General features: G+C 40.8%; 1 protein-coding gene and 1 long non-coding RNA gene across 8 annotated transcripts in view; one reads left to right on the plus strand and one right to left on the minus strand.

Moving 5' to 3' along the window:
• The window catches only part of LOC125398666 (uncharacterized), a 34,006-nt gene extending 26,222 nt beyond the window's left edge, over nucleotides 1-7,784 (minus strand). Inside the window, exons 1-5 of one of the 7 annotated variants that reach the window (XR_015739038.1) lie at nucleotides 7,512-7,784; nucleotides 3,816-3,931; nucleotides 3,618-3,734; nucleotides 2,804-2,912; nucleotides 796-2,403 (exon numbers count right to left, since the gene is read on the minus strand). This is a non-coding gene — a long non-coding RNA (uncharacterized LOC125398666). Of the gene's footprint in view, nucleotides 1-795; nucleotides 2,404-2,803; nucleotides 2,913-3,617; nucleotides 3,735-3,815; nucleotides 3,932-6,769 lie in introns of those variants that run through there. The other 6 variants (XR_015004292.2, XR_015739037.1, XR_015004291.2 and 3 more) reach the window with 6 other exon arrangements.
• A 29-nt stretch (nucleotides 7,785-7,813) lies between these two features.
• Nucleotides 7,814-24,351, plus strand: Eif2s2 (eukaryotic translation initiation factor 2 subunit beta). Its single transcript, XM_048431527.3, has 9 exons — nucleotides 7,814-7,972; nucleotides 13,182-13,359; nucleotides 13,732-13,835; nucleotides 17,937-18,072; nucleotides 18,676-18,776; nucleotides 19,329-19,477; nucleotides 20,635-20,691; nucleotides 23,132-23,217; nucleotides 23,876-24,351. Exons 1-9 carry the CDS (start codon nucleotides 7,958-7,960, stop codon nucleotides 24,049-24,051), a joined length of 1,002 nt encoding a protein of 333 aa, XP_048287484.1. The 5' UTR covers nucleotides 7,814-7,957; the 3' UTR covers nucleotides 24,052-24,351.
• Nucleotides 24,352-24,973: the final 622 nt, after the last annotated feature.

The following is a 24,973-nucleotide window of genomic DNA, read 5'->3' on the forward strand; positions in this document are numbered from 1 at the left end:
AAACCAATGCACATAAAATAAAGATAAATAAATAGATCCATTCCTGCCACACATGGTGGTACATGTCTTTAATCCTAGCACTCCAGAAGCAGACGTTAGTGAGTTCAAAGCTAGCCTGGTCTACAGAGCAAGATCATTCAGCTTACACAGAGAAATCCTACCCAAGACTGCTTGTGAGGAGCCTCACTTTATCTTCTGTCTAGATCAACCTAAAGATAAATTTAATCTTGGCATTATAAAATGTTTTCCATTAATGTTTCAGTGCCTTTCCTCACCAACATTAACTTTTGAAGGCTCCATACAATGAAGTACTCACAGGTAAAATGGGGTAAATAGGTCTAGATTTCTGCATGGGGTAGAATCACTACCTTACATTTTCCATATATATATATGGAAATATATATATTGGTTTTTCGAGACAGGATTTCTCTGTGTATCTCTGACTATCCTGGAACTCACTCTGTAGACCAGCCTGGCCTCAAATCCACAGAGATCTACCTCCCTCTGCCTCCTGAGTGCTGGGATCAAAGACTGTACCACCATGTACCACCATGCCCAGCTAATTTCTAAGATGTGTGGGTGATATTTAACTTTCTACTTACTGAGCAAAAAGATAGACTAAAATCCATATTTTAAGTTATTATTATTATTATTATTACACACATGTGCCATAGTGCACTTATTGTCAGAGGACAAATCTCAGGAGTCAGTTTCAGAACGGAACTCAGGGGATTAGTTTGTCAGTGACTTAGGCACTGTTCTATTGTTGTGAGGAGACACCATGACCAAGGCAACTTTTATAAGAGAGAGCATTTAATTAGGGGCTTGCTTACAATTGCAAAGGTTTTAGTCCATTATCATATTGGTGGGTATCATGACAATATGCAGACAGCACTGGAACCATAGCTGAGAGCTACAGACTGAGCCATAGGCAGAGAGAGAGACTGAGACTAAGACTGGATCTGGCATGGACTTTGGAAACCCCAAACTCACCCCCAGTGAGACATTTCCTCCAAAAGCCATACCTATTCCAACAAGGAGATTACATCTCCTAATCCTTATAATCCTTTCTAACAATTCCACTCCCTGATGATTAAGAATTCAAATATATGAGCCTATGGAGGCCATTCTTTTTTGCTATTTTGTTTCTCTCTCTCTCTCTCTCTCTCTCTCTCACACACACACACACACACACACACACACACACACACACACAAGGTTTCTGTGTAGTCCTAGCTGTTCTAAAACTCACTCTATACACCAGGCCAGCCTCAGACTCACAAGTACTGAGATTAAAGGCGTGCACCACCACTGCTCTGCTGGGGCCATTCTTATACAAAGACCACACCCAGCAAGCTTCTTTACTCTCTAAGCTATCTTGTCAATCTTGGTTTTAATTCAAATACTGTCATGTTGCACCTGCACCATGGGATGGTTCACAAGTGGGGCAAGAGGCTGGAGAGTGAAACATACACACACACACACACACAGAGAGAGAGAGAGAGAGAGAGAAAGAAAGAAAGAAAGAGAGAAAGGGGGGGGGTCATCCTTGAAACAAGAATGCCACTTGACTAATGGCCATGACCTAGCTCTAGGGACTTTTCAGCTGCAAGCCCACCAGAAACCACTCCCCTGCCATCAGGAACTCATGAGGGTCTCGTGCCCAGAGCAGATGAAAGCACAGGAAAACTAGTTGTTCACTCCGGCAGGCAAGGCGGGGGGTCACAGAAAATTCGGGGTCTGAGGGTCTGCAGTCCCCAACAGCTCCCCTTTTCTATATAGAAAAGGTTCTGGATTAGCATGGGCATAGCACAAATATGATAGCAGTAAATTGAAAAATGCCCTAGTGAACACGCTCATTTCCACATGAATGATATAGTCACTGTACAAGATAGCCACAGCAGCCGTCTGGCTGATGGCAATTCCAGCTGCCATGGAGGCCACAGTGGTGATGATAATGGCCACTACATCCGCAGTGATCCCAAAGTCTCAGAAGGGACGGCTCAGCACTAGCTGATACACTGGGATAGATACAAAGCCTGGAACACAGACCACAGTGGCAGTCTCGTTCACCCAATAGCTGTTGGCTGTGGCTGATGGTCAGAAAAGTCCATAGGATGCACAAGCCACTCAGGAATCCAAATAGGGCTTCCCCCCACCCCCGGCATCTGGATCCATCCCGGACATCCTCCAGTGTCCCAACAGCTTCCCCAAGCTGCTCCCTGAACCCCACAACCTTCAGCAAACAATCATTTAGGGAATTTGGACATAGTTCTTTCCAAACTGCTTCCTGCTGTTAGTTGAGCAAAGTATTTTTCGGGGTGTTCACAGTGACCTTTCGGGAGGGAGGTCTTTGTCCATCAAACCATATTAGTCTGGAATGATTCTACAGGTTCTCATCTTCTGTGGAAACAAAAGCAGAACCTCTTTTCCAAAGCAACACATTCTAAGACCCATGTTTTAAAATCAACCTTTTTTAACAGTCTCCAAAATCAAACCTCTCTCCAGTCAAAAAAGAAAACACAATAATATTCATAATCCAGATTCTCTGTGTACATTCCATCTTTCCATGGCTTATTTTTATTATCTTTACTACCAGAGTGGACTTTAAAAAAAAATCTGCCCTCATCCTTCAATTCACCCTCTAGTCTTTCCTTTATTACTTCCGGAGGGTGTCCCTCGGAGCAGCCCTAGTTCCTGATCTCAGCAGTGCCTCCTGTGGCACCTGTACCACCCAGAACCACTATTGGGCAAGGGTCTGGATAGTAAAAATCACATAGACACACACCCATCTTCAACTTACCCTCACCATTCCCGAGGGTGAACTCTCAGGGATCCCTAGTTCCTGATCCCACTGCGGCCTCCACCTGTTGTGCCTGCACCACGGGATGGTTCGCAACTCAGGTAAGGGGCTGGAGATTGAAATACATACACACACACACACACACACACACACACACAGAGAGAGAGAGAGAGAGAGAGAGAGAGAGAGAGAGAGAGAGAGAGATCATCCTTGAAACAAGAATGCCAATTTTATTGCATTCCAGGGCAGCTTATATAGGGCTCTGCTTGACAAATGGTCACACCCTAGCTCTACGGATTTTTCAGCTGCAAGCCCACTCCCCTGCCATCAGGAACTCATGAGGGTCTCGTGCCCAGAGCATCTGCAAGCACAGGAAAACAAGGTGTTTACTCCGGCAGGCCAGGGGGTCATAGAAAATTCAGGGTCTGGGGGCCTTCAGTCCCCAGATCTGTCACAGCTGTAAGTCTCTGTGTGCTGTCCACAGACCTGCTGTTCTGTGTGCTGTCCACAGACCTGCTGTTCTGTGTGTTGCATAGCTTCTCCTGGAGAGACATGAACAATGTCTGTTCCACCCAAATAGGCACCAATGACAGAACGATCCCACACATCTAGGTTGCTGAACCAATACACTTATTGAAGCAGGAGCATCGATGACTCTCAGGCAGCTAGGGCACTGAGAAGCCCACCCCAACGTGGGCGAGCACTCACAAAAGCTGCGTCCCTGGAGCTTCCTAAGGAGCTTGGAGTCAAAGCAAGCTTCCTCTTCCTCAAAATTATTCCTTGCTTTTGTACCTTTGGGGGAGCGGTTTTGTACCTTGTAGTGCTTTCAGAGACTTCTATTTTCCTGGACTTCTTGAGTCCTATGAGCTTCTGCATTCCTCTACCAGGGAATGTTTCAGATCGGAGAAAGTAGCTGTACAACGCTGGTCAACTGGGGAGAATAGGATTGTTCCAAAGCCATTGAAAGCGTAAACTTTAGTTTAGGGCTGATGGCTCATCACCATTAACTTACCGTTCAGCAGCTGAAGAACTGCAGAGATGCGAGACATAAAGAGTGGTCCAGAGTAAACAGTCCAGTAGACTACTTCCAGACTTCTCAGTACTTTTGTAGAGTCCATAATTTGGCTTCTTTATTTAGAAAACAGAAAAACTATAGTGATTTCCCTCACGGGTATGAATTGAAAATGACTAAGTGTCTTATATGTTTTATAGAGGTTGATAAATGAAAAAAAGCTATAAAATACAAATGATTATTTGTGTTAAGGCTAAGTGGACTCCATCTCTTAGAGAAACTGGAAAAGCTCAGCTATCATTGCTTTATGACTTTGGCTACTTCACCAGGGGATCATCCTGGCTTTTTTTGGAAAGCAAACCACTAACTTGGAAAAAACAAGAAATCTCTGAAGATTTCCTTGAAGCGGACAGATGAGGGTAGTTACACTGGGTACCATGCTGAAAAGAAAATCTTTTTCACAGAAGGTGAATTGACTATTTGCTAGGTATGCCAACATCTCTGAAACAGGGAGTAGAGAGATAAGAAGGCTTATGAAGACTGTTCTCTTCCTTAGGATTACTATTGCAATGATGAAAGAAACATGACCTAATAACTAGGTGAGGAATGGGCTTGTCTTACACTTCCACATCATAGTCCACCACTGAGGAAGTCAGGGCAGGAACTCAAACAGGATGGGAACCTGGGAGACAGGAGCTGATGCGAGGTCATGGGGGAAGTGCTGCTTACTGACTTACTCAGCCTGCTTTCTTACAGAACTCAGGACCATCAACTCAGTAACCCCAACCAAAATGAACTGGGCCATCCCACATTGATCACTAATTAAGAAAATTCTCTGCAGGCTTGACTACAGTCCACTCTTATAGAGGCATTTCCTCAACTGGGGCCCCTTCCTCTCAGATGATTCTAGCCGCTAGCACAACTACCTTAGCGTGTTTATTAGAGTCAACTAACTTTGCTAGCATAAACTGAATTATGAGAGGGTGATTTCCTATAAATTCCCTTTCTCCATTTCGGTTACTTTTCCTTTTATTTCCCCTTTGCTTTCAGTTTTTAATCTTTGAATGGACAGGACTTCATAAACTTAGTTCAGTTTACTTAGGACTCCCAGCTAAGTAAAGAGGACTTAGTCAGGAATATTTGTTCTAGCTCTACAGCCCAGGAAGAGATGTGAATACCAGTAGTTCTCAATCAGGGGTGATATTTATCCCCCCCCCGGCCAGGAGACATTTGTCAATGTCATGACTGGAAGGAGTGTGCTACTAGGATCATGAATATAGACCAGGTACTGAATATTCTCAGTGCAGAGAACATCAACCTATAACAGAGTTGTCTGGTCCAAATCGCCAATAGTGTTGCTGGGAAGAAATTGTGGTACATGTAGATACTGGCCGCTAAAGAAGACTGTGGTATGGTGGCAGCAACTCAGATTCTCCAGGTAAAAGAACAGCCACCTGATGGGGGATTCCCTCTGTATGCTGTGAATACCATTGGTTAGTAAAGAAACTGGCTTGGCCTGATAGGGTAGAGCAGAGCTAGGTGGGGAAAACAAACTGAATGCTGGGAGAAAGAAGGAGGAGTTGGGAGAAGCCATGGACCTCCACCAGAGACAGACACGCTGAAATTTTGCTGGTAGGCCACGATCTTGTAGCAATGCACAGATTAATGGAGATGGGCTAAATTAATATTGTAAGTGTTAGCCAATAAGAAGCTAGAGCTAATGGGCAAAGCAGTGATTTGAATAATATGGTTCTGTGTGATTATTTCAGGGTTGAGCACCCAGGAACCAACAAGCAGCTTCCAACAACAGCCACCATTATCAAATCGTCCTGGGTTCTCTTTTTGTTGTCTGTATATAACAGTGTCTATGTTTTTCAATGCTTCATCTAGAAAAAGAGGCTAATAACATATCTCCCTCATTAAATTGTAGGCTCCTTCAAGGTCAGAACAGGCTGTGCTTAGATTAGGAATGGATATGCAGCAGGGAGTAACTAATATTTATGGGTTATCTCAGTTATTGTAAGACATAAAGCAGAGAACATATTAAGCACTATGGATCATAATGAGGAGGAGAATAGCCCCAGATAGAGGGGAGGTATCCTGACTTTATCATCTAGGATGTGATGAACTAAATAATTCCATAGAACATAATTTTAATTTGGTTTACTTATTTTTAGGATAATAGTTCACAGCAAAGGGATTGGTAACAAAACACTAAGATGATCATTTTCTCTTTTTCTTATTCTCTCTCTCTCTCTCTCTCTCTCTCTCTCTCTCTTTAAGATAAGATCTTATATAGTCTAGACTGGTCATGAAATTCTGATATTTCTGCCTTATCTCTCAAGTGCTAGGATGGTAAATGCCACCACGCCCGGCTCAGACAGACCACTCTGTTATTTCAGTAGACAAGAACAGAGACAAACAAATGCTGTAAGCACGTATGAATTGATGTGGGATTTCTCTCTGTATGCTGTGAATACCATTGGTTGATGAAGAAACTGTCTTGAGCAGAATAGAGGCAGGCAGGGAAAACTAGACTGAATGCTGCGAGAAAGAAAGCGGAGTCAGGAGAACCACTGAAGACAGACACCAGAACTTTACCTGGTAAGCCACAGTCACATGGAGATACACAGATTAATGGAGATGAGTTAGTCTAGGATATAAGAGTTAGCCATAAATACGCTTAAGCTATTGGCCAAACAGTATTGCAAATAATACAGTTTCTGTGTGATGGGAACAAACAGCGGCCTCCCTCCTACAATAATGAATTCAAAAAATAAAACCAAAAGAACATTAGTGCTAACCACAAAAATAACTATTCCCCATTCTATGTACTATGCGGGGCTTTTTCATCAGTCCTCACTTGATTCTTCTTATGCAAGAAGCATTACAACCCTAATAATCATTCCCACCTCTTGATAGTGTCTGCTTACTTGAACCCTCTCCTTAATCACCTGAGAAGTCCAAACAGCTTTCTTTCGGATAGTTATGCTTTGCTGTTCTTCGTGGTAACAAGCCCGATTTGTGTAACTACAAGGGTAGTCTCCAGGATCTTTGTTTGTTTGTTTTTGAGACAGGGTGTCTCTGTGTAAGAATCCTGGCTGGCCTCGAACTCGCGTTGTAGACCAGCCTAGCCTCGAACTCACAGACATCTGCCTGCTCCTGCCTTCCGAGTGCTGGCATAAAAGGCGTATGCCACCACCGTCCGGCTCTCCATGATCTTTGACTGGATAGCGCTGAAGATAGTGGCAGCTGTACCTCCCCAGGGAAATGGGATGATGCATCCAGAATTGTCAAAGACTTCATAAACAAGTAGTCATGCACTATAGAAGGAAGTTTTCGCCGAAAAGAACATATGACCACCGTCGTGTCTTTCCTGGTGTGGTATGAGGCTCGTCAACAAGTTAATTACCTACTCTACACATTTCTCAACATATCCCCTTCATTGAGCAAGTTATGACTGTATTTCGAAGCTTCAGGTCAAGACAGTCGCTTGCTGGCTGTTTTTCGGTCTACCTCAGGGAAACCAGGGAAGACACTTCTGAAGTAAAAAGTCAGCCACTCAAGCTTTCCACAAAGTAAAACGTCTTTAATGAGGTGCATGCCTCCGGCTCTCCTAGAATTCCTCGAATACTAGAACACCCCAGGAGCGCGCTGGAAATCATTCCCTTGGGTTCCTATTAAAGTCTCACTAACCTAACTCCAGAGGAATGACCCCAGACTCACTCGACCAGCAAACCAGCGCTTTCTGAACCGCGAGGCAACCGGCAGCACAAGAAACCGAACCTCCTGACTGACGCCGAAACAGTGACTCACGACCTCGGGAAGTGCTGTAGTTCAAGCGATTTTTTTTCCCTTCTACGCAAACTACAAGTCCCAGCATGCCCAGCGCCGGAATGTCGCCTGGTAACTCGCGCCACAAGAAGCACGCGCGGTTGTCTCTGGTGTGCGCCTGCGCGATGGTGAGTTCTGCGCAGACGCACTTCTAACGTTTGAGAGGAGGGCGGGGTGTCGCTCCTTTCGCTGATGCAAGAGCCTAGCGCGGTGCTGGGAGAGGTATCGGTAGAAGCTGCGCTCACTCCGGGCTCTGAAGCTGACCGGTGTGATTTCCCGTCTGTGCCCAACCTGCTCGAACCGCAGCCATGTCCGGGGACGAGGTGAGAAACTGAGCACGGACCTAGGGCTAAGGACTGAGGCAGGAAGCCGAACCCACGCCGGTGTGGAAAGCCGGGCCTGCGGCCTAGCGGTCGGCGGCCGCCATGTGGAGCAGCCGGGCCTAGGCGGCCCGGAGTTGTGGAGCCGGCGAGGACTCCGGATCCTCAGACTTTGCCGCACCCAGCTCTCCTCAGAGCGACGGCGTCGAGGCCGGCCTCCTACCGTGATCGGCGTTCCGGAAGGGAAAGCACGTTGGGTCGCCCTCTCTGAAAGGGTTTGGATGGCCACTTAGTTTCCTCGGTTAAACAAAATTAGGGCAGGCAGCCCGGTGCTCTTTTCACTCCCGCCGCGCTGAGTGCTCCCGGTACCTTCACGTTCCCCTCGGTTCCAGTGGAGCGCCGTGCTGAGAAACTTTGTAGGCTGCCTTTTCCGGGCGAATCGCGCTCTCTTTCCCCAAGCTCGAGACTTTATTCCTTAGGGCAGGGTGTGAGGACCAGAGGAAAAGATATCTTAGTTTCAAAAAGTGACCACCCTTCGAGGAAAGTTTCCGGGCGCGAGTTCCTAAGTTTCTTTTAACGGGCGGGGCGAGGTGAGCAGGGAATTCCGGACGGCTTCGAAACTGACTGGGTCTTTTCCCACTGGTCTTGGATCTCAGTAAAATTTTCAAACCCCCTTCGCCGTTTTATTTTATTTTAATTTTTGCCCTTCCGGGTTTATCCTAGTTAACATAAAATTCAATGATTTAAAAAGGGCTCGCAGTTGTCTCAGTTACATGTTGCTTAACATTGGACCTAGAGGCCTCATCTTCCCCCAAAAAAAGTACTTTATGAAAAAAATTTGTGATTTACTTGACTTACAGGGCCTTGGAGAGGATAGGAGGAACTCTCTACACAGTTGTCTTTTGAGTAGACTCCAGAAATGAATTAGAATTTTCCCAACTAGTTAGAAAACTGGTTACAAGGCATTTATGATCATGAAAGGAAGAAAGTGCTTAAAGAAACCGAAGTTTGGTTGAAGGAGATACTGGCTAGTTCATGGGAGGCTTGGAAAACTGCATTAAGTAATTTGAGATTGATTCTGGAGGGAACTAAATCCTATTCTCAGTTTTTTGTAAAATGAGGTCCGATTGGTCCGTTTTAGAGATGAGAAAACTAGACTTGTACAGCGCTGATAATGTAGTAGAGCCCCAGACTGTGCAATCCTGCCTCTGTCCAGATGACCAGGAGGCTCTCCCAAGCTTACTAAGTAGTTCAGACTGAAGGAGATAGATGGTTCTTGAAAGACATTGTAGATACTGCTCTCAGCTACTGCATTATGCATTAGAAAAGTTCTGAGAGGAGGCGTTCCAAACTTCATAACTTAATAATAACCACCTATATACTGTTGTGTCCTGTCTATTGCTTCTGTGGTAAAGTGCTATGGTGTAGTAACAGGTAGTAGCTAATTCCTGTAGTGGTTTGAGAGGTCATTTTTGGTAATGAGATCTTTTGAAAGGTGTGGGGTTAGAATTTACTTCTAGATGATGAACAGGATTTTATCAAGCAGAGATAGTGGAACCAATGTTCATACCAGCAGTAGTTTCTTGAAAGTCTAAAATACGTAGCTTTGCCTTTAGACCCATCAGTACAACTTCATCTTATAAATGGAAAATTAGGGCCCAGGGAGGTTAGGCCATGCAGTAAATTGAATGGTACCAGAACCCTAGCCTTTACTCTCAGGTGGAATTTACTGGTCAAGGAGGGAGAGATGAACATAGGATATGAATCAGGTTTGCCTAGGGCTGTTGACTAGGAAGTGTTGTAAAGTGAACACTTCCCGCCTCCCCTCCTTCCCCAGTCAGGGTTTCATCTAGCTTTGGAGCCTGTTCTGGACTAACTAGCTTTTGTAGACCAGGCTGGCCTCGAACTCACAGAGATCCACCTACCTCTGCCACCTAAGTGCTGGGATTAAAGATGTGCGCCACCATTGCCCAGCTGTGAACACTTTTTTTTTTAAAAAAACTCTGTTAATTAAGCCCCAAACTCACTAAAACATGACTCCTTTTAATCTGGTAAACCATTATCTGTAAAAAGTGTCATAGGAATGTGGATGCTTTTTGGTAAGGAGGGGAAGATTCTCGTTTAGGCATTCAAAAATGTTCAGACCATATTAAAAGTTTATTGTTTTGAGACAGTCTTATTGTGTACCCAGTCTGGATCCAAACTTATCATCAAGTTAGACCCCAGCCCCACCCAAGCATGTCAGTATCTAAGCCTTTCTTACTCTCAAGTCCCATTCATAAGATGTTGGAGTGTTGGGTTTTCAGATCCAGTGAGGTATTTTGCAAGAGAAACTTAAACATTAAAAATTCTGATTATAGCCAGACCACACCTTTAATCCCAGAACTCAGGAGTGCACAGAGACAGGTGGATCTTTGAGTATGAGGCCAGGCAGACAACATAGTGAGACACTATCCCCCCCCCACACCCCCAAAGGGGTATAAAGAAGGCTGAATTCTTTTCAGAGCGCCAAGCACAAGGCCCCAGACCCCAGTATCACCAAAGCTAAACTTAAAAAAAAAAAAAAAAGCTTAAATGGTTTTAATAGTTTCTTATAAGTGTACTGTCAGCAACCATTTTCTTTGCAAATCCAAACCAATCTCAAAACATTTGAAATGCAGTCAGCTGCTAATTTGGAAGTTGGATACGAACTTTTATTTTTTTGTTTTTTTTCAAGACAGGGTTTCTCTGTTCTAACAGTCTTGGCTGTTCTGGAACTCACAGAGTTCCTGCCTCTGCCTTCAGATTGCTAGGATTAAAGCTGTATACCACCACCACCTGGACAGATATGGGACTTTTTTTTGTTTTGTTTTGTTTTTAAGACAATTTCTCAAGACAGGGTTTCTCTGTTTCTAGTCCTGACTGTATTGGATACTCACTTTGTAGACCAGACTGACCTCAAACTCACAGAGATCCGCCTGCCTCTGCCTCCTGAGTGCTGGGATTAAAGGCGTGAGTCACCGCTACCCATCCAGATGTGAAACTTTTTTTTTTTAAAGATTTATTTATTATGTATACAGTATTCTCAGTACTCTGCCTGCAGGCCAGAAGAGGGCGCCAGATCTCGTTACAGATGGTTTGAGCCACCATGTGGATGCTGGGATTTGAATTTAGGACCTTTGGAAGAGCAGGTGGTGCTCTTAACCACTGAGACATCTCTCCAGTCCCCCAGATGTGAAACTTTTTAAGCCAAAGTCTCAATGTATATTCCAAACTGGCAAGTACAGTCTTATGATTTGGGGAGTTCTGCTTTGGATGCTGATTTAGGATCCATAAAGATTTCCTTATGTAACTATTTTTTTACAGGGTTTTGTGAACACAATTATTAGTATATTAAACATGTAAGTGTTACGTATTTGTGGAAAGTAATTGCAGTATGTATTATTTTGGCATAAGGTCTTTGCCTATTATTACTTGTCTGTACTAGGCTAAAGTCTACCTATTATAGACCTAAATCGGAATTTTCTTCAGGGATGAAAAGGTAATTGTGGAACTGTCATCTGATCATTTTAGGATCTCTCCCATATCTGATCTATCTTGAGTAGTAATGATGAAAAGGCAGTTAAGCCAGGTGTTGTAGTGAGTGCCTGTAATCTCAGCACTTCAGTTTCAAGTTCAAGACCAGCCTGTTCTGCATAAGACTACATAAGACTATTCACATATCACAAATACAAACTCAGAAAAAGCTACTAATAGGTCAGACAAACTTAGACTTGAAGAAAATGAATGGATTGTAAGATCTGCCACTGCCTGGAGTTTTATCTGCCCTTGTGCCAAGTCTTCTAGTTCAAGAACACTGCTAAAATGGGACGTGATTCTGGTTTGAATTGTAGCATTCCTAATGGTGCTCTATGAAAACTTTCAGAGTGCCTCACAGACACTTGATTCCTGTGAGGACAGCAACCCCAGACTAGAGCTTGGTTTCAGTCCTGCTTATTGTTTCTTTTACTGTACTTGGAACATAAAGGAATTACAGTTAATTATTAGAAGCAATTTTGGAATTTCTTTTTACCAGTTTATGTTGTGTCTGATAAATGAAATCACCCTAAGTTGAGGGCGTTTCAGTGACAGTATAGTGTAAGTTAGAGTTGCAATCAGATATTTAATTCTCCCAGCAAGTTTGTTGGCTTCAGTTATCTCCACTGTACAGGATGACCCACATAGGAGTTAGAGTCAGGATTGGACTCAAGGGATCAGTGCAAACAAATCTATAGACTATCATTAATTTTTCACTTGTTCCATAGCTTGTGAACATTTCACATAGCAGAAAATAGTAAGGGATTCCTTAGAAATTCTCTCAGTAAGGGTTGCTGATAGGTTTCTTTAACAGTTAAGATTGATGTGAACTTCAGCATAAATTTGAATTTTTTTTAAATAATTTCTTTACTCTTGCAATTTTTTTGTTTATTTTTTAATTTAATTTTGTTTTTTTTTTATTTGAGACAGGGTTTCTCTATGTTGTCCTGGCTGTCCTGGAACTTAATCTATAGACCTGGCTGCCCTTCAACTCAGAGCTGTGTCTGCCTTTCAAGTACTAGGATTAAAGGAGTGTGCCACCACCAGTTGGCACTCCGACAGTTTCGTACATATATATATATACAATAGATCTTGATTGTATTTACCTCCAACTCCCCCAAACACTCCTCAACTGATAAAAAATTTAAGAACCAAGTCTCAGGTCACCTGGTTTAGCCACTCTAGAGCATAAACTTTAAATAAAACGTTTATCATCTGCTTAGACATTGTTGATCTCACCAATAAATGAGGAATACAACATAGGTTTTCCTAAGGTCCTTTTCCTAAACTTCATGATTCATTCAGATCTAAATTTATTTGCTCATGAAAGTAAAATGAAGTTATTATAGCTTATGATATAAATTAAAAGGCACGTGTGAGGTATTCTCCATGTTTAATAATGTGAAGAAAGTTAGATGGGTTTTTTTTTTTTGGTAAATCTGTTTTGTTTTGTGTTTTTGTTGTGTGTATTTGCCTTTTATTGCATTCCAAAGAGTATGCAATACAAACAAGTGGTGGGGGCAACTGTTTTTATACTTTGAGGCATTTTCCCAGCCCCTTTTTTGGTTTTTTAGTGTGTCCAGTTCTTTAAGAATAAAACATTTTGGAATGTGAGCATCATTAAAAATGATCACTTGATCTTTTTAAATTTAAACAGATGATTTTTGATCCTACTATGAGCAAAAAGAAAAAGAAGAAGAAGAAGCCTTTTATGTTAGATGAAGAAGGTGATACCCAGACAGAAGAAACCCAGCCCTCAGAAACAAAAGAAGTAGAGCCAGAACCAACTGAAGACAAGGATGTGGAGGCTGATGAAGAGGATAGTAGGAAAAAAGGTGAGGAGTTATGTCAATCACAGTTGTTATGGAAGCCTTAGTTTCTCTGCTGGGTTAGTAGAGCTGGAGCCAGAGATTAAGGGAAATGGAGGGTAGAGACCAAGGGGTAGACAGAAGTAAAGAGATATACTGTTGGATAGTTTTGGAGATTGTGTTAGAGAGCACTTTCTGACATTGCAGTGCCAGATTATTGCGTTTGTTCTAACTAGATTTTTCTAGAAAGCTTTGAGTTGGTGTGTCAGTTTCTTCAGAACCATAACTTTGGTAGTAGTGGTTGGACTACATACGAATACATAAAAGGAGTTGGTGTGACTCATCTTAATGCCTTGCCTTCTAATTGTTAATAACTGGAAATCTTGAATCTATTTTTAGATGCTTCTGATGACTTAGATGACTTGAACTTCTTTAATCAAAAGAAAAAGAAGAAAAAAACAAAAAAGATATTTGATATTGATGAAGCTGAAGAAGGTGTAAAGGTAGTATAGCTTTCTTATTGAAGGTAAAATTGGAATTCTGGAAAGGCTGCTAATAGTAGTTTTCTTCCTTCATCTCATCTCTTAGCTTTGCTTTGGTTGTTTAGCATTTAGCCACTACTATTAAGGTAATTTTCTTAGGACTGTATATGACTACATGGTATAAAAGATTATAATAAGAGCCAGGCACTGGTGGCATATGCTTTTAATTCTGTCACTCAGGAGGTAAATGTAGGCTGGTCTTGTCTCTGGGTACCAGGCCAGCCTGGTCTATAGACTGACTTCCAGGACAGCCTGAGCTACACAGAGAAACCCTGTATCGATCCCTGCTTCCCGACCCCCCATAAATATAGTCGAAGGGATTTAGGCCTTTTTTGTTGTTGTTGTTGTTTTGTTTTCTTTTGTTTGTTTGTTTTTTGTTGTTTTGTTTTGTTTTCTAGACAGGGTTTCTCTGTGTGACAGCCCTAGCTGTCCTAAAACTGGCTCTTGTAGACCAGGCTGGCCGCGATCTCAGACCTCCTCCTGCCTCTGCCTCCTAAGTGCTGGGATTAAAGGTGTGTGCTATCACAGCCTGGCTGGGCATTGTCTTTAATCATGCTAAACTTGTTTGGTTAAGAAAAAATGTCTCTGTAATTGAGAAATCTTGAGGAACAAATAAGAATACAGCTTTTTGTATTAAACTTTCAGTACCAGGGGGCTGGAGGGATGTCTCAGTGGTTAAGAGCACTGGCTGCTCTTCCAGAGGTCCTGAGTTCAATTCCCAGCAACCACATGGTGGCTCACAACCATCTGTAATGAGATCTGGTGCCCTCTTCTGGCATGTGGGAATACATGGAAGCAGAATGTTGTATACATACATAATAAATATATAAATCTTTTTTTTTTTAATCAAAAAAACCTTTCAGTACCAGCATAGAATATCCCACAGTGTGGTAGCTGGTAGCTGATGGCAATAATTCTGTTGGAAAGCTAGACTTCTCTGGGTAATTCTGTGGAGAATGAATGCTTTTGATCTTGAAGGGACTTGAAACCTTATGATTGTCATTCTCTTGGATTGATTTTCAGTACAAAAATCTGAAAATTATTTGAATAAAATGTAGATAGGTAAGTAGGAAGGTGAATAGGTGGGTAAGTGAATGAACAGAGTAGCTAAGAGACTGTTATTCCTTGCTCAAGAGCTACCATTTTAAAGATGGGGCTAGGAAGAATTCTTGGTGGCTGAGGTGTCTACTGAGGGACTGAATTTGGATCACCAGGACTGGTATAAACGCCTGTCTGGCAGCATGCACCTGTGATGCTGACACTGGGCAGGGTGGAGACAGGTAGTTTCCTGAACTCACTGACTGATAGTCCAGACATCAATTAAAATAATGTGGAGAAGCAATTGAGGAAAATATCCAGAAGTCAATCTTGGGCTTCTACACACAAACATGGGCAAGTGTATACTGATACATATATGTACACACGTATACATACTCTATGCAGAAATCATTTTAACAAAGCCCACAGTGTGTATAAGTGTCTGTGTATTCACAAATATATGTTCATAGTGAAAACAGCAATCATATCAAAGACTCTGCTTTTTACTATGTACTGAAGTTTCTCTTTAGTAGATAGCTTGCTCAAACCCAAGTAAGTGACTTGTAGCCTATGTGTAACAGGTAATTTACTCAGTAATCTATTTGGAAACAAGGTCATAGTTTAGATGACAATCTATTTAGCAAATTGTATTGGTGATTACAGTAAGTTGGTATGCTTAATTTGCGTTGAAATGAGTAAGATTTTTTTTTAACTGATGGTTTTGCTTTGTTTTTTTTCCCCAGAGGTATTTCAAGGATAATTTAGAGTATTTAAAAATATTTTTTGAGATTATTTTATGTGTATGGTGCTTTGTCTGATTGTGCAGCACATGCTGCACAGTATCCTCAGAGGCCAGAAGAGGGCATTAGCTCCCTAGAACTGGAGTTATAGTACAGATGGTTGGGATTTTGGTTAGTAGCTGACTTTGTTGGCTGATTTCCTCCAGTAGCTTTTGCTCCAAAAGGTTACTGATGAGTCTGTTAAATGCTATGATACTTTGCTCTACTTCTGGAATACAGCCTGAAAGGATATTACAAGTATTCTGGTTAGGCACAGTGTGGATGACTACAGCTTTGCTGGTGTGTGCTTGCTTATATTTACCATTTCTAAGTTTTTTATTTACTGGTCATCATCATAGACTGGGTCTGTTTGATCTTTTATTTGTAAGGTATCTAGTTAATACTGTAGGTTGATTAATGTGGCACCAAAACTACACAGCTATATTTAGGATCTCATATTTGAGTTCTACTTATTCCCACCAATTTCAATTTATCTGCTAAGATCTGTGAAATTACTATAGCCATTATCAACAGTCATTCAAGACATAACACAGATCATGTTGGTAATGTACTTGAGTTAGGGAGCAGGATAAACTGGTGAGAAACTAGAAGCCAAGAAACAGGCTGAGCCTGTTTTGTGGATCTTATGATTCAATTCATCTCTAAAGACTTAAAGTACCTTTTTCACGTTCAAGCCTACATCAAGTAACCTTGGACTCAGGCTGTACCATGTCTGTCCATATTCACCACATGACCTTGATTCCCCATAAATTGTTCTTTCCCTGTTTAGTGATGTCATCTATTAAACTGATGCCCAGCAACTTCTTCACAATTTGGTGCTAAGGTGATATGATAAATATAATAAAAATTAATTAGTTCTTTACCTCTGGTACCCCATGATCAACTCTGCAGTCTTCAAGGATAATAACCTGTCATTTGCTCTTGAAATCTGGTGTCCATATAGCTTCTTAGGACGGTTAACCACTAGGAAGATCAAACCATTATTAGGGTTTGGAACGATGCATGACCCCTACTACCTCTGTGAATGGACAGTGGACACTGAATTCTGTCATCCCTAAGTGATGGCATTCAAAGAGCTTGTAGGTTGGTAACCTCACAGAAGTGCTGATAGGGTAGCTTGTTTACATACTTGATTTTTCTTGAGTTCCTCTTAACTCCCTATTCCCCATAGCTTGTCCTATGCATTATTTCCATTTGGCAGTTCTTCTGTTAATCATATATATATAAAACTGATGATAGTGAGTAAAACTTTGCTGAGTGCTGTGAGTTTTAGCAAATTAATGAATATGGGCTGAAGGTCTCTGAGTTTGTAGCTTAGTAAAATATAGGTGAAACTCAACACTTGTATATGAAATGGAAGCCCTTAAACTGTGAAGTCAAGTTTTTAAACATGGAGTTTCTGATTAATTATTCCAGGTAATCAGTATCATACCTGATTGGGGACTTTGAGAACTGTGCAAAATATAACCACGTACTTGGTGCCAGTAGGAAAATTCCTTCCATTAACCCATATTTAGAAGCTTAAAAGGGGATGGAAAGGAGCTGAGGGCAAGTATCAGCAAAACAAGTATACCTGAAAATGCAGTAATGAAATTCATTATCTTGAAGCAAGAAAGTTTATTAAGGTATAATTCACTTAGCATATAATTCATCCATTTAAAGCAAATGGTTTTTAACATAAAGTTTTATAACTGTCATCAATTTGAACACTTAAATCCTCTTGAAAACAAGGCCCACGATCATTGTCACTCCAGTTTTTTTCATTAAACCCTAACCTTAGGCCTCAACTACTGCTAATCTACTAACTCTGTAGACTTACCTATTCTGAACGTTTAATATGAATAAAATACAATATGGGACAAAAAGAGAGACTTAAAATACTCTTGAGCTTTGCTCCTGCTGAATTTGGCCAGTCAGAAGATTGAAGAATCTTAAAAGTTTCTCCAGTGATTCAGGTAGATTCTGGTTTAGAATACAGATAGCAATGACAAGATCCTAAGACTAATAAAGAGGAAGAGCTGCAGAAAGGGAAACAATCCTACAAAATTATCTTGAGGAATTGTCTAAATATTTGGCAAAGAATTGGAGGCAGTTTGGCTTATCTGAGAGGCATTTCTCATCTATATTTTTAGCTTTGAATATGTGAATGTTCTAAAGTGATGCTTGTTCATGTCATTAAAATAGTTCTAGTATCAAAATATTGAAACTTATTTTAAATTCTTAGGATCTTAAGATTGAAGGTGATGCTCAAGAGCCAGCTGAGCCAGAGGATGACCTGGATATTATGCTTGGCAATAAAAAGAAGAAAAAGAAGAATGTCAAATTCCCAGATGAAGATGAAATATTAGAAAAAGATGAAGGTAATGTTGAGGACTCAACATCTTGTTTTTAGGTTACATAACCCTTTGGTCTGGGTCTCTTCTGCTGGCTTGAGGAACTTTTAAAAACTATTTGTCCTGCCTTTGATTTTCACTACATGATAATGGAATCTGAAAAGAGTGTCTTAACTTGGTAATGGTAGACAAAAATTTTCATTTTATTTAAGTACAGGAAAATTATTGTAATTGGGTTTTAAATATTTAAAATTTTTAATGTTTATAGTTTTATATGGTGTAGTTCTTTTTAGAAATTTTTAAAACAAACAGATGACTTTTTATAGATAGAAGTTTTTAAAATATTTGAAAACAGTTGGACTCTCCTTTTGGTACTTAATGCTTTGTCCTGTTTGCCAAGAAACATTTCCATGTTACCATGGACATCCCATTAAAGATCTTGTGTGAAGCTGTAATATTTCTGTCTATAGAGAAAAGGAGACTTCTCTGTGGTCCCTTTGTACTTGAAGTTATTGGCAGCTATCACTGTGACAGGGAAAAGCAGTTTCTGAAGCTTTCATTCTCTAGATCTTTACCCCCCCCTTGTTGGATCAAAGCCCTCTGCTCACTCGTACTCTTTGTTATCTGTAGCTTTAGAAGATGAAGACAGCAAAAAAGACGATGGCATTTCATTCAGTAACCAGACTGGGCCTGCTTGGGCAGGCTCCGAAAGAGACTACACATATGAGGAGGTGAGACAAACTCTTTTTGAGTAGGGAGTTAAGTCTTATTTGAGCTGAGAGAAAAGTTGGTATAGATCTCCTGCATCAGAAGAGCCACTGAGATACAGATTGGTGATAAAACAGATTCCAGTAGGCCATGGAGTCAGTGCATAGCAATTCCTGATACCAACTTGTGGGGTGCTCAAAGCTTGGCTGTCACTGTAGTATTCATCAAGGGTGTGGAGCCCTCTGGAAATCAGTGGGGCTTTGGTGACAAGTATCCACTTTGTGTTCAGGTAGTCTGGAGTTTGCTCACTTAAATTTCTTCAGTTTTTCCCATGTGTCGTATGGTTTCCTGTAAAGTCGGTAGAATGATCTTATTTTCTTAACTGTTAACAATGAATAACTGAGCATCCTTGAAGGGCCAGCTCTTGGTAAGTAATGAACTGCTGCCCTCAAGAAGTTCCCAGAACATGTAGAGATTTGTGTGTATATTATAAAAATATAACTTTATTAAAGCAAGGTATTTCAGACAGTAATTTACACTCTTGTGTAATTTGCTTCAATTCCTGTTCTTTATAGTTGCTGAACCGAGTGTTCAACATCATGAGAGAAAAGAATCCCGATATGGTTGCTGGAGAGAAGAGGAAATTTGTTATGAAACCACCACAAGTTGTCCGAGTAGGAACCAAGAAAACGTCTTTTGTCAATTTTACAGATATCTGTAAACTGTAAGTGGGCTAGTGGGCCACATTTTGTGGTTAAATGTCTTTACAGTAATCTTTTTCTGTGGGTTGAAAAAGTACATAGGGGATATATATATATATTGGACAGAAGTCACAATTCATGTTTAAGTCAATACTGACTGAGAATAGATCTTAGGGGCTGGAGAGATGACTCTGGCACCTGCATGGCAGCTCACAACTGTCTATAACTCCAGTTACAAGGAATATGATGTGCAGGCAAAACCCTCATACACATTGTGGGTTAGGGATGAAGTAGATCATAACCAGAGTCAGGAGTGAAGAGGCTGAATGTAATTCTCCACAAACAAGGTTTGTGTCTCAGTCAGGCAGGGGTGGGCCTGCCAAATAAGCTGAACTTAAGCTTCCTTGATTGTCAGGACCCAATGGAGATGAGGATTTTTAGTTTTTAATCACCATTGCATCCTGTGCTGGGGTCACTTCCAGGTCAGTGCCTGAGTCTGACTTTTCTCAGATTTGTTAAGCTGTGCCCTTTCTGGCAAGTTTTCTCCATCCACTCACTTTATCCTACTGTTTGTTTTTCAATTTCATATGTCATACCTGCTTGTTATAAAATAAGTAACCCATTCTCATTAGTTTCAGCATTTTTCAAAATATTAAGTTTTTGATGACAGCAATAGTATATGTTTACTAGAAATTAGAAAAGTAAGAGACAGTAAGAATGAAAGATTATGTGTAAATCCACTCTTAGGTAGATAATCACAGCTTAACTATGATTTTAATGTTTTGTTTTGCTTTCATGCTTTTAGGTATTTACTTGGTAGGTGTGTTTAGAAACAGCATGTAATAGTTTATGAGTACCAAACTATAAATATATAAATATAGTTCATTCTCTGGAAGAGCAGCTAATTTTTTTGACCATTGAGTTGTTTATTCAGCCTATTTGTTTTTGAAACAGGCACTCACTGCCCCAGGCTGGGTTTGAAATTAAGATTGATCATCCTGCTTCAGCCTCTTGGGTATTGGGGTTATAGCCAGTGCCTAACTGCTATTTCCTTCTATGCACAAGTGAGCTATACACTGAGATTCACCTAATAACTGAGTAATCACAGTGAATAATTAACAGTATGGTTTCTGTTTTCTGATTTCTATGAAAGATTTAAGTTTTTTTATTTTCTTTTTAGATTACATCGTCAACCCAAACATCTCCTTGCATTTTTATTGGCAGAGTTGGGTACAAGGTAAGAAACTGTATGCAAAATGAGTACTATTTGACACTTCAAAAGAACCACTTGTGTAATTTGAACATACTCAGAAAAACATTCATCCTAATTACCAAAGGATTATTACACTCATTATTTAAGCATAAGGAGGAAAGCTAGCCATGTATTTTACTTCTCAGAATAACCTGCACTTGGTATAGAAAAAATGAAATTTATGCCCTGGCAATGCTGGAGCATCCATGGGCAAGCCCGTATGTGGTGGTTCTGTTGAACTTCTCCATATTGGGTTTCATGGTCTAAGTTGATGATAATTGACCAGGTCTCTTCCTCACTTGGTATAGAGGTGAGGTAAATTCTAGCAAGTTGTAACTAGTGAATTTTATGGTCAGTGAGTTAAATATTTCAGAATTGTTGGGGAAATTCCTTTTCGTTTTCCTTCCTTTTCTTTTTGTATCGTGAAAAATGCCCTAGGAATAAGAGTGGGCTAGGTAGGGAGGGATCAAGTTTTGCAATTCATGGTATTTCCTTTGATCCTCAAAGGAAAATCAGTTTCAGCAAAAGTCTGCTTTATGTTACGAACAAACTTAACTCTACTAGACTTTTGTTTTACTTTGCAATTTATCATTTTTGTTTTACATTGTAATTTATTTATTGATTTTTCGAGGCAGGGTTTCTCTGTAGCTTTAGAGCCTGTCCTGGAACTAGCTCTTGTAAACCAGGCTGGCCTCAAACTCACAGAGATCCGCCTGCTTCTGCTTTCCAAGTGCTGGGATTAAAGGTATGCACCACCACCACTTGGCATGATTTGTCCTTTTAAAAAAAGCAATAATGTCTATCTAACAAGGATCTTTACTTTATCAAGTTTATCACTGACAGTTTGTGTCATGGAATTTCAGTTTTACTTTTTTGGTAACAGTTTGACATAATACAATTTGAGTATATTTTCAGTTGTACCATCATATGATTCTGTCAAACTGTAGTGCTTTGATTTTCGTTTTGTGATAGGGTCTTACTGTGTTCTCAGGCTGGCTCTGAACTCCTAGGCTCATGTAGTGATCCTCTTGCCTAAACTACTGGATGACTGGGATTACTGGTTCACATCAATGTATCTGGCTTAGATTATTTATATATTGACATTTTGAGAAAAGAGTCACAGTGGAGCCCAGGCTTGCCTTAAACCTGTAGCAGCCCTCCTGTTTCTGCCTCCCACATGCTGGGAGTACAGGTGTGTATCTTCATGCTTGGCTTCAGAATTTTAAAAATAACATACAACCTTATGTTTATACTTTTCTCATATTTGCTGTTAGTATGTATTTAGTCAATGTTTTTTTCTTACGTTGAACAGGCAGTCACTATTAGGGGCTCAGTTTGTTTCAACATAGTCAATTACAAATCTTATTGTTACTAGAAATAGCTGAAGTTGAATTAAATGTTAGGAAGTCATTAAATTAATTTTGAGGACTGGAGAGATGATTTCAGAGGTTAAGAGCACTGGCTGCTCTTCCACAGGTCCTGAGTTCAAATCCCAGCAATCATAAGGTAGGTGACAACCACCCGTAATGAGATCTGGTGCCCTCTTTTGGCCTGCAGAGGGTACCAGAACATGCAGGCAGAACACTGTATACATAATAAATAAATCTTATAAAAATAAAAAATGAAAATAATTTTGAGTAGATTGGCAGTGATAGCACACATCTTTAATTCCATCATTCAGGAAACAGAGGCAGGTGGATCTCTGAATTCAAGGCCAACCTGGTCTACAGAGCAAGTTCCAGGACAGCCAGGACTATACAAAGGAACCTTATCTAGAAATAATAATTTTGAGGGGCTAGAGAGCTAACAGCTAAGAGCAGATACTGCTCTTGCAGAGGACTTGAGTGAATTAAGGTTTCCAACACTCTTTTTGGGTAGCTCACAACCACCTTATAGGAGATCCAATACCTGGACTCCACAGGAACCAGCACTCGCGTGCACAGAACCCTACTCAGACACAGACACATAATTAAGAATAAAATTTTCCTGGGCGGTGGTGGCACACGCCTTTAATCCCAGCATTTGGGAGGTAGAGACAAGTGGATCTCGAGTTTGAGGCCAGCCTGGTCTACAGAGGGAGTGCCAGGACAGGCTCTAAAGCTACAGAAAAACCTGTCTCGAAAAAACAAAATGAATGAATAAAATCTTTGCAGAAGATAAAACTCTTAAAAAAATTTTTGAGGCCAAGTATGGCATTGCCTACAAGTAATGTTAGCACCTGGAAGGCCGAGGAATTTCAAGGAACTCAAAGAGTCTGGGACACATAACTTCTTATCACAAAATACAGAAATAAAATTATGAGGAGCCGGATAGTATAGCACCTTAAAAACGATCATTATTGAATATATTAAGTTCATTAAGTATGCTGGAATTGAGCTCCCTCAGGAAAACAAAAATAATGGGATATTTATGCTTTCTTTCATAGTGGCTCTATAGATGGTAATAACCAACTTGTAATCAAAGGAAGATTCCAACAGAAACAGATAGAAAATGTCTTGAGAAGATATATCAGTAAGTGTATAATTGGATTTTATTGTATTATTTTGAAATATTCTCTTTAGGCTGTGGCGTTTTGAGGAGATCCATTTGTAATGAACCTGGGGAAAAGTAAGCCTTAAAAAGATGTAAAATGGAGCTGGGCATGGTACCACACACAGTCCCAGTACTTGAGAGATCTTTGAGTCTGATGCCAGCCTGATCTACATAGAGAAACCTGTCTCAAACCTCTCCTCCCCCACCTGTACCCCACCACCCCACAAAAGGGGGAGAAGATGGAAAATGATAGTGAAGTGGTAGAAAGCCAAGTTAATATAGCTTCTGCTGGCTGATTCTGGCTTGCCTCGACCCTCATGTGTTACCTAATCGTTTAAAATTGGTATTTCCTGCCTTTTCTCACCGAAGGCAAAAGTGGATCATCCATAAATGGCACCAAGAATACCCATCTGGCAAACTTCCCTAACTGGGGCATTTGAAGTCCTTTTAACATGTATTTTACTGCACCAAAAGCATTATAGCAGACAGCTAATAGCCATTAGCTATACTTACCTGTCTGGTTGAGTAAACTCTACTCTCTGGTCTATAGCTTATGAGGTAGTTGCATTTCTATGGGCAAGCAGGAGCTTCTGCCTTACTGTGTCTAGCAGATAATACTGTGTTGCTTTTTCCACAGAGGAATACGTTACTTGTCACACATGCCGATCACCGGACACAATCCTACAGAAAGACACCCGACTCTATTTCTTACAGTGTGAAACTTGTCATTCTCGATGCTCTGTTGCCAGTATTAAAACTGGTTTCCAGGCTGTCACAGGCAAGCGAGCACAGCTCCGTGCCAAAGCTAACTAATTTGCTAATCACCATTGATTTTTTCCAAAATGTGTGGTGGAGATTTGACTGGACAGGTTACCATCAGAGTGGACGTACCATTGAGTTAAAAACAAGATAGAAAAGCTGCCAAGTTCTTTGGTGAGTGATTGATCTGAAATCCTTGCAAGATGCCGATACTCAAGCTGTTGACATACTCGTTGCCTACTTTAACAACTGTCAGAGAAACATGATGGGGTAAGGAGGTGCTTTTTAAAATCGTTCATAGACTTCTGTAAAGTGCAAGATAAATTAAAGTTATTATAACAGTGATTCTTTCAATTTGATCTGTCCTTTAGTTTTCTTTTCTATAATAAAATGCTCATTGAATTTAGGAAAAAAAAACAAAACTTGGTTCCTGGACTTTGGCAAGTTCTCTCTGTCCTCAGAAACTGAATATTGGCAGATACTAGGGCTGGGCGGCTATCTTCCCTTTCAGCTTTTCTTGAGCTACATGGCAAGAATAGGTATGACTTGAGTGGTTTGGAACATAAGACATGGCACAGCAGCCAGTTTTTAGTATCCACAGAATGAAGGTTTTCATTATTTCCTTTTGTGAGGATTGTTGCTACTACCTCACTGCCAATTCCTCATTTCCCTCGTGTGACAGCAGTTGAAACTGACTCCAGCTGGAATTTCAGTTGTTATTGCACAAGGGAACTATCAGGTGCTAGACCTTGGAATTCTTGTTATAGGCCTGTATGTCCTATTCCTGACATACTAATGATATTAGGCTTTTTGTTGTTGAGAAAGCATGCACAGTACAGACAAGTCTTCTTGGGTCTAAAATAGCAGCACTTAAGGAAGCTTCTCCAACCTGTGTTTTAGGTCAGTAAAAGGACCCCCCCCCCCAAATGCTTTTCTGTACTAAACTAACTTGAATGTGACCGAGAAACCAAGAGAT

This window comes from Myodes glareolus, chromosome 10, assembly GCF_982192425.1.
Source record: "Myodes glareolus chromosome 10, mMyoGla1.1, whole genome shotgun sequence".
Taxonomy (NCBI): domain Eukaryota; kingdom Metazoa; phylum Chordata; class Mammalia; order Rodentia; family Cricetidae; genus Myodes; species Myodes glareolus.

Coding starts and splice junctions, on each gene's coding strand:
- Eif2s2 (XM_048431527.3), top strand. Junction 13,836..17,936: donor AAGCTGAAGAAGGTGTAAAG/GTAGTATAGCTT, acceptor TTAAATTCTTAG/GATCTTAAGATTGAAGGTGA. Junction 20,692..23,131: donor TTGGCAGAGTTGGGTACAAG/GTAAGAAACTGT, acceptor TTTCTTTCATAG/TGGCTCTATAGATGGTAATA.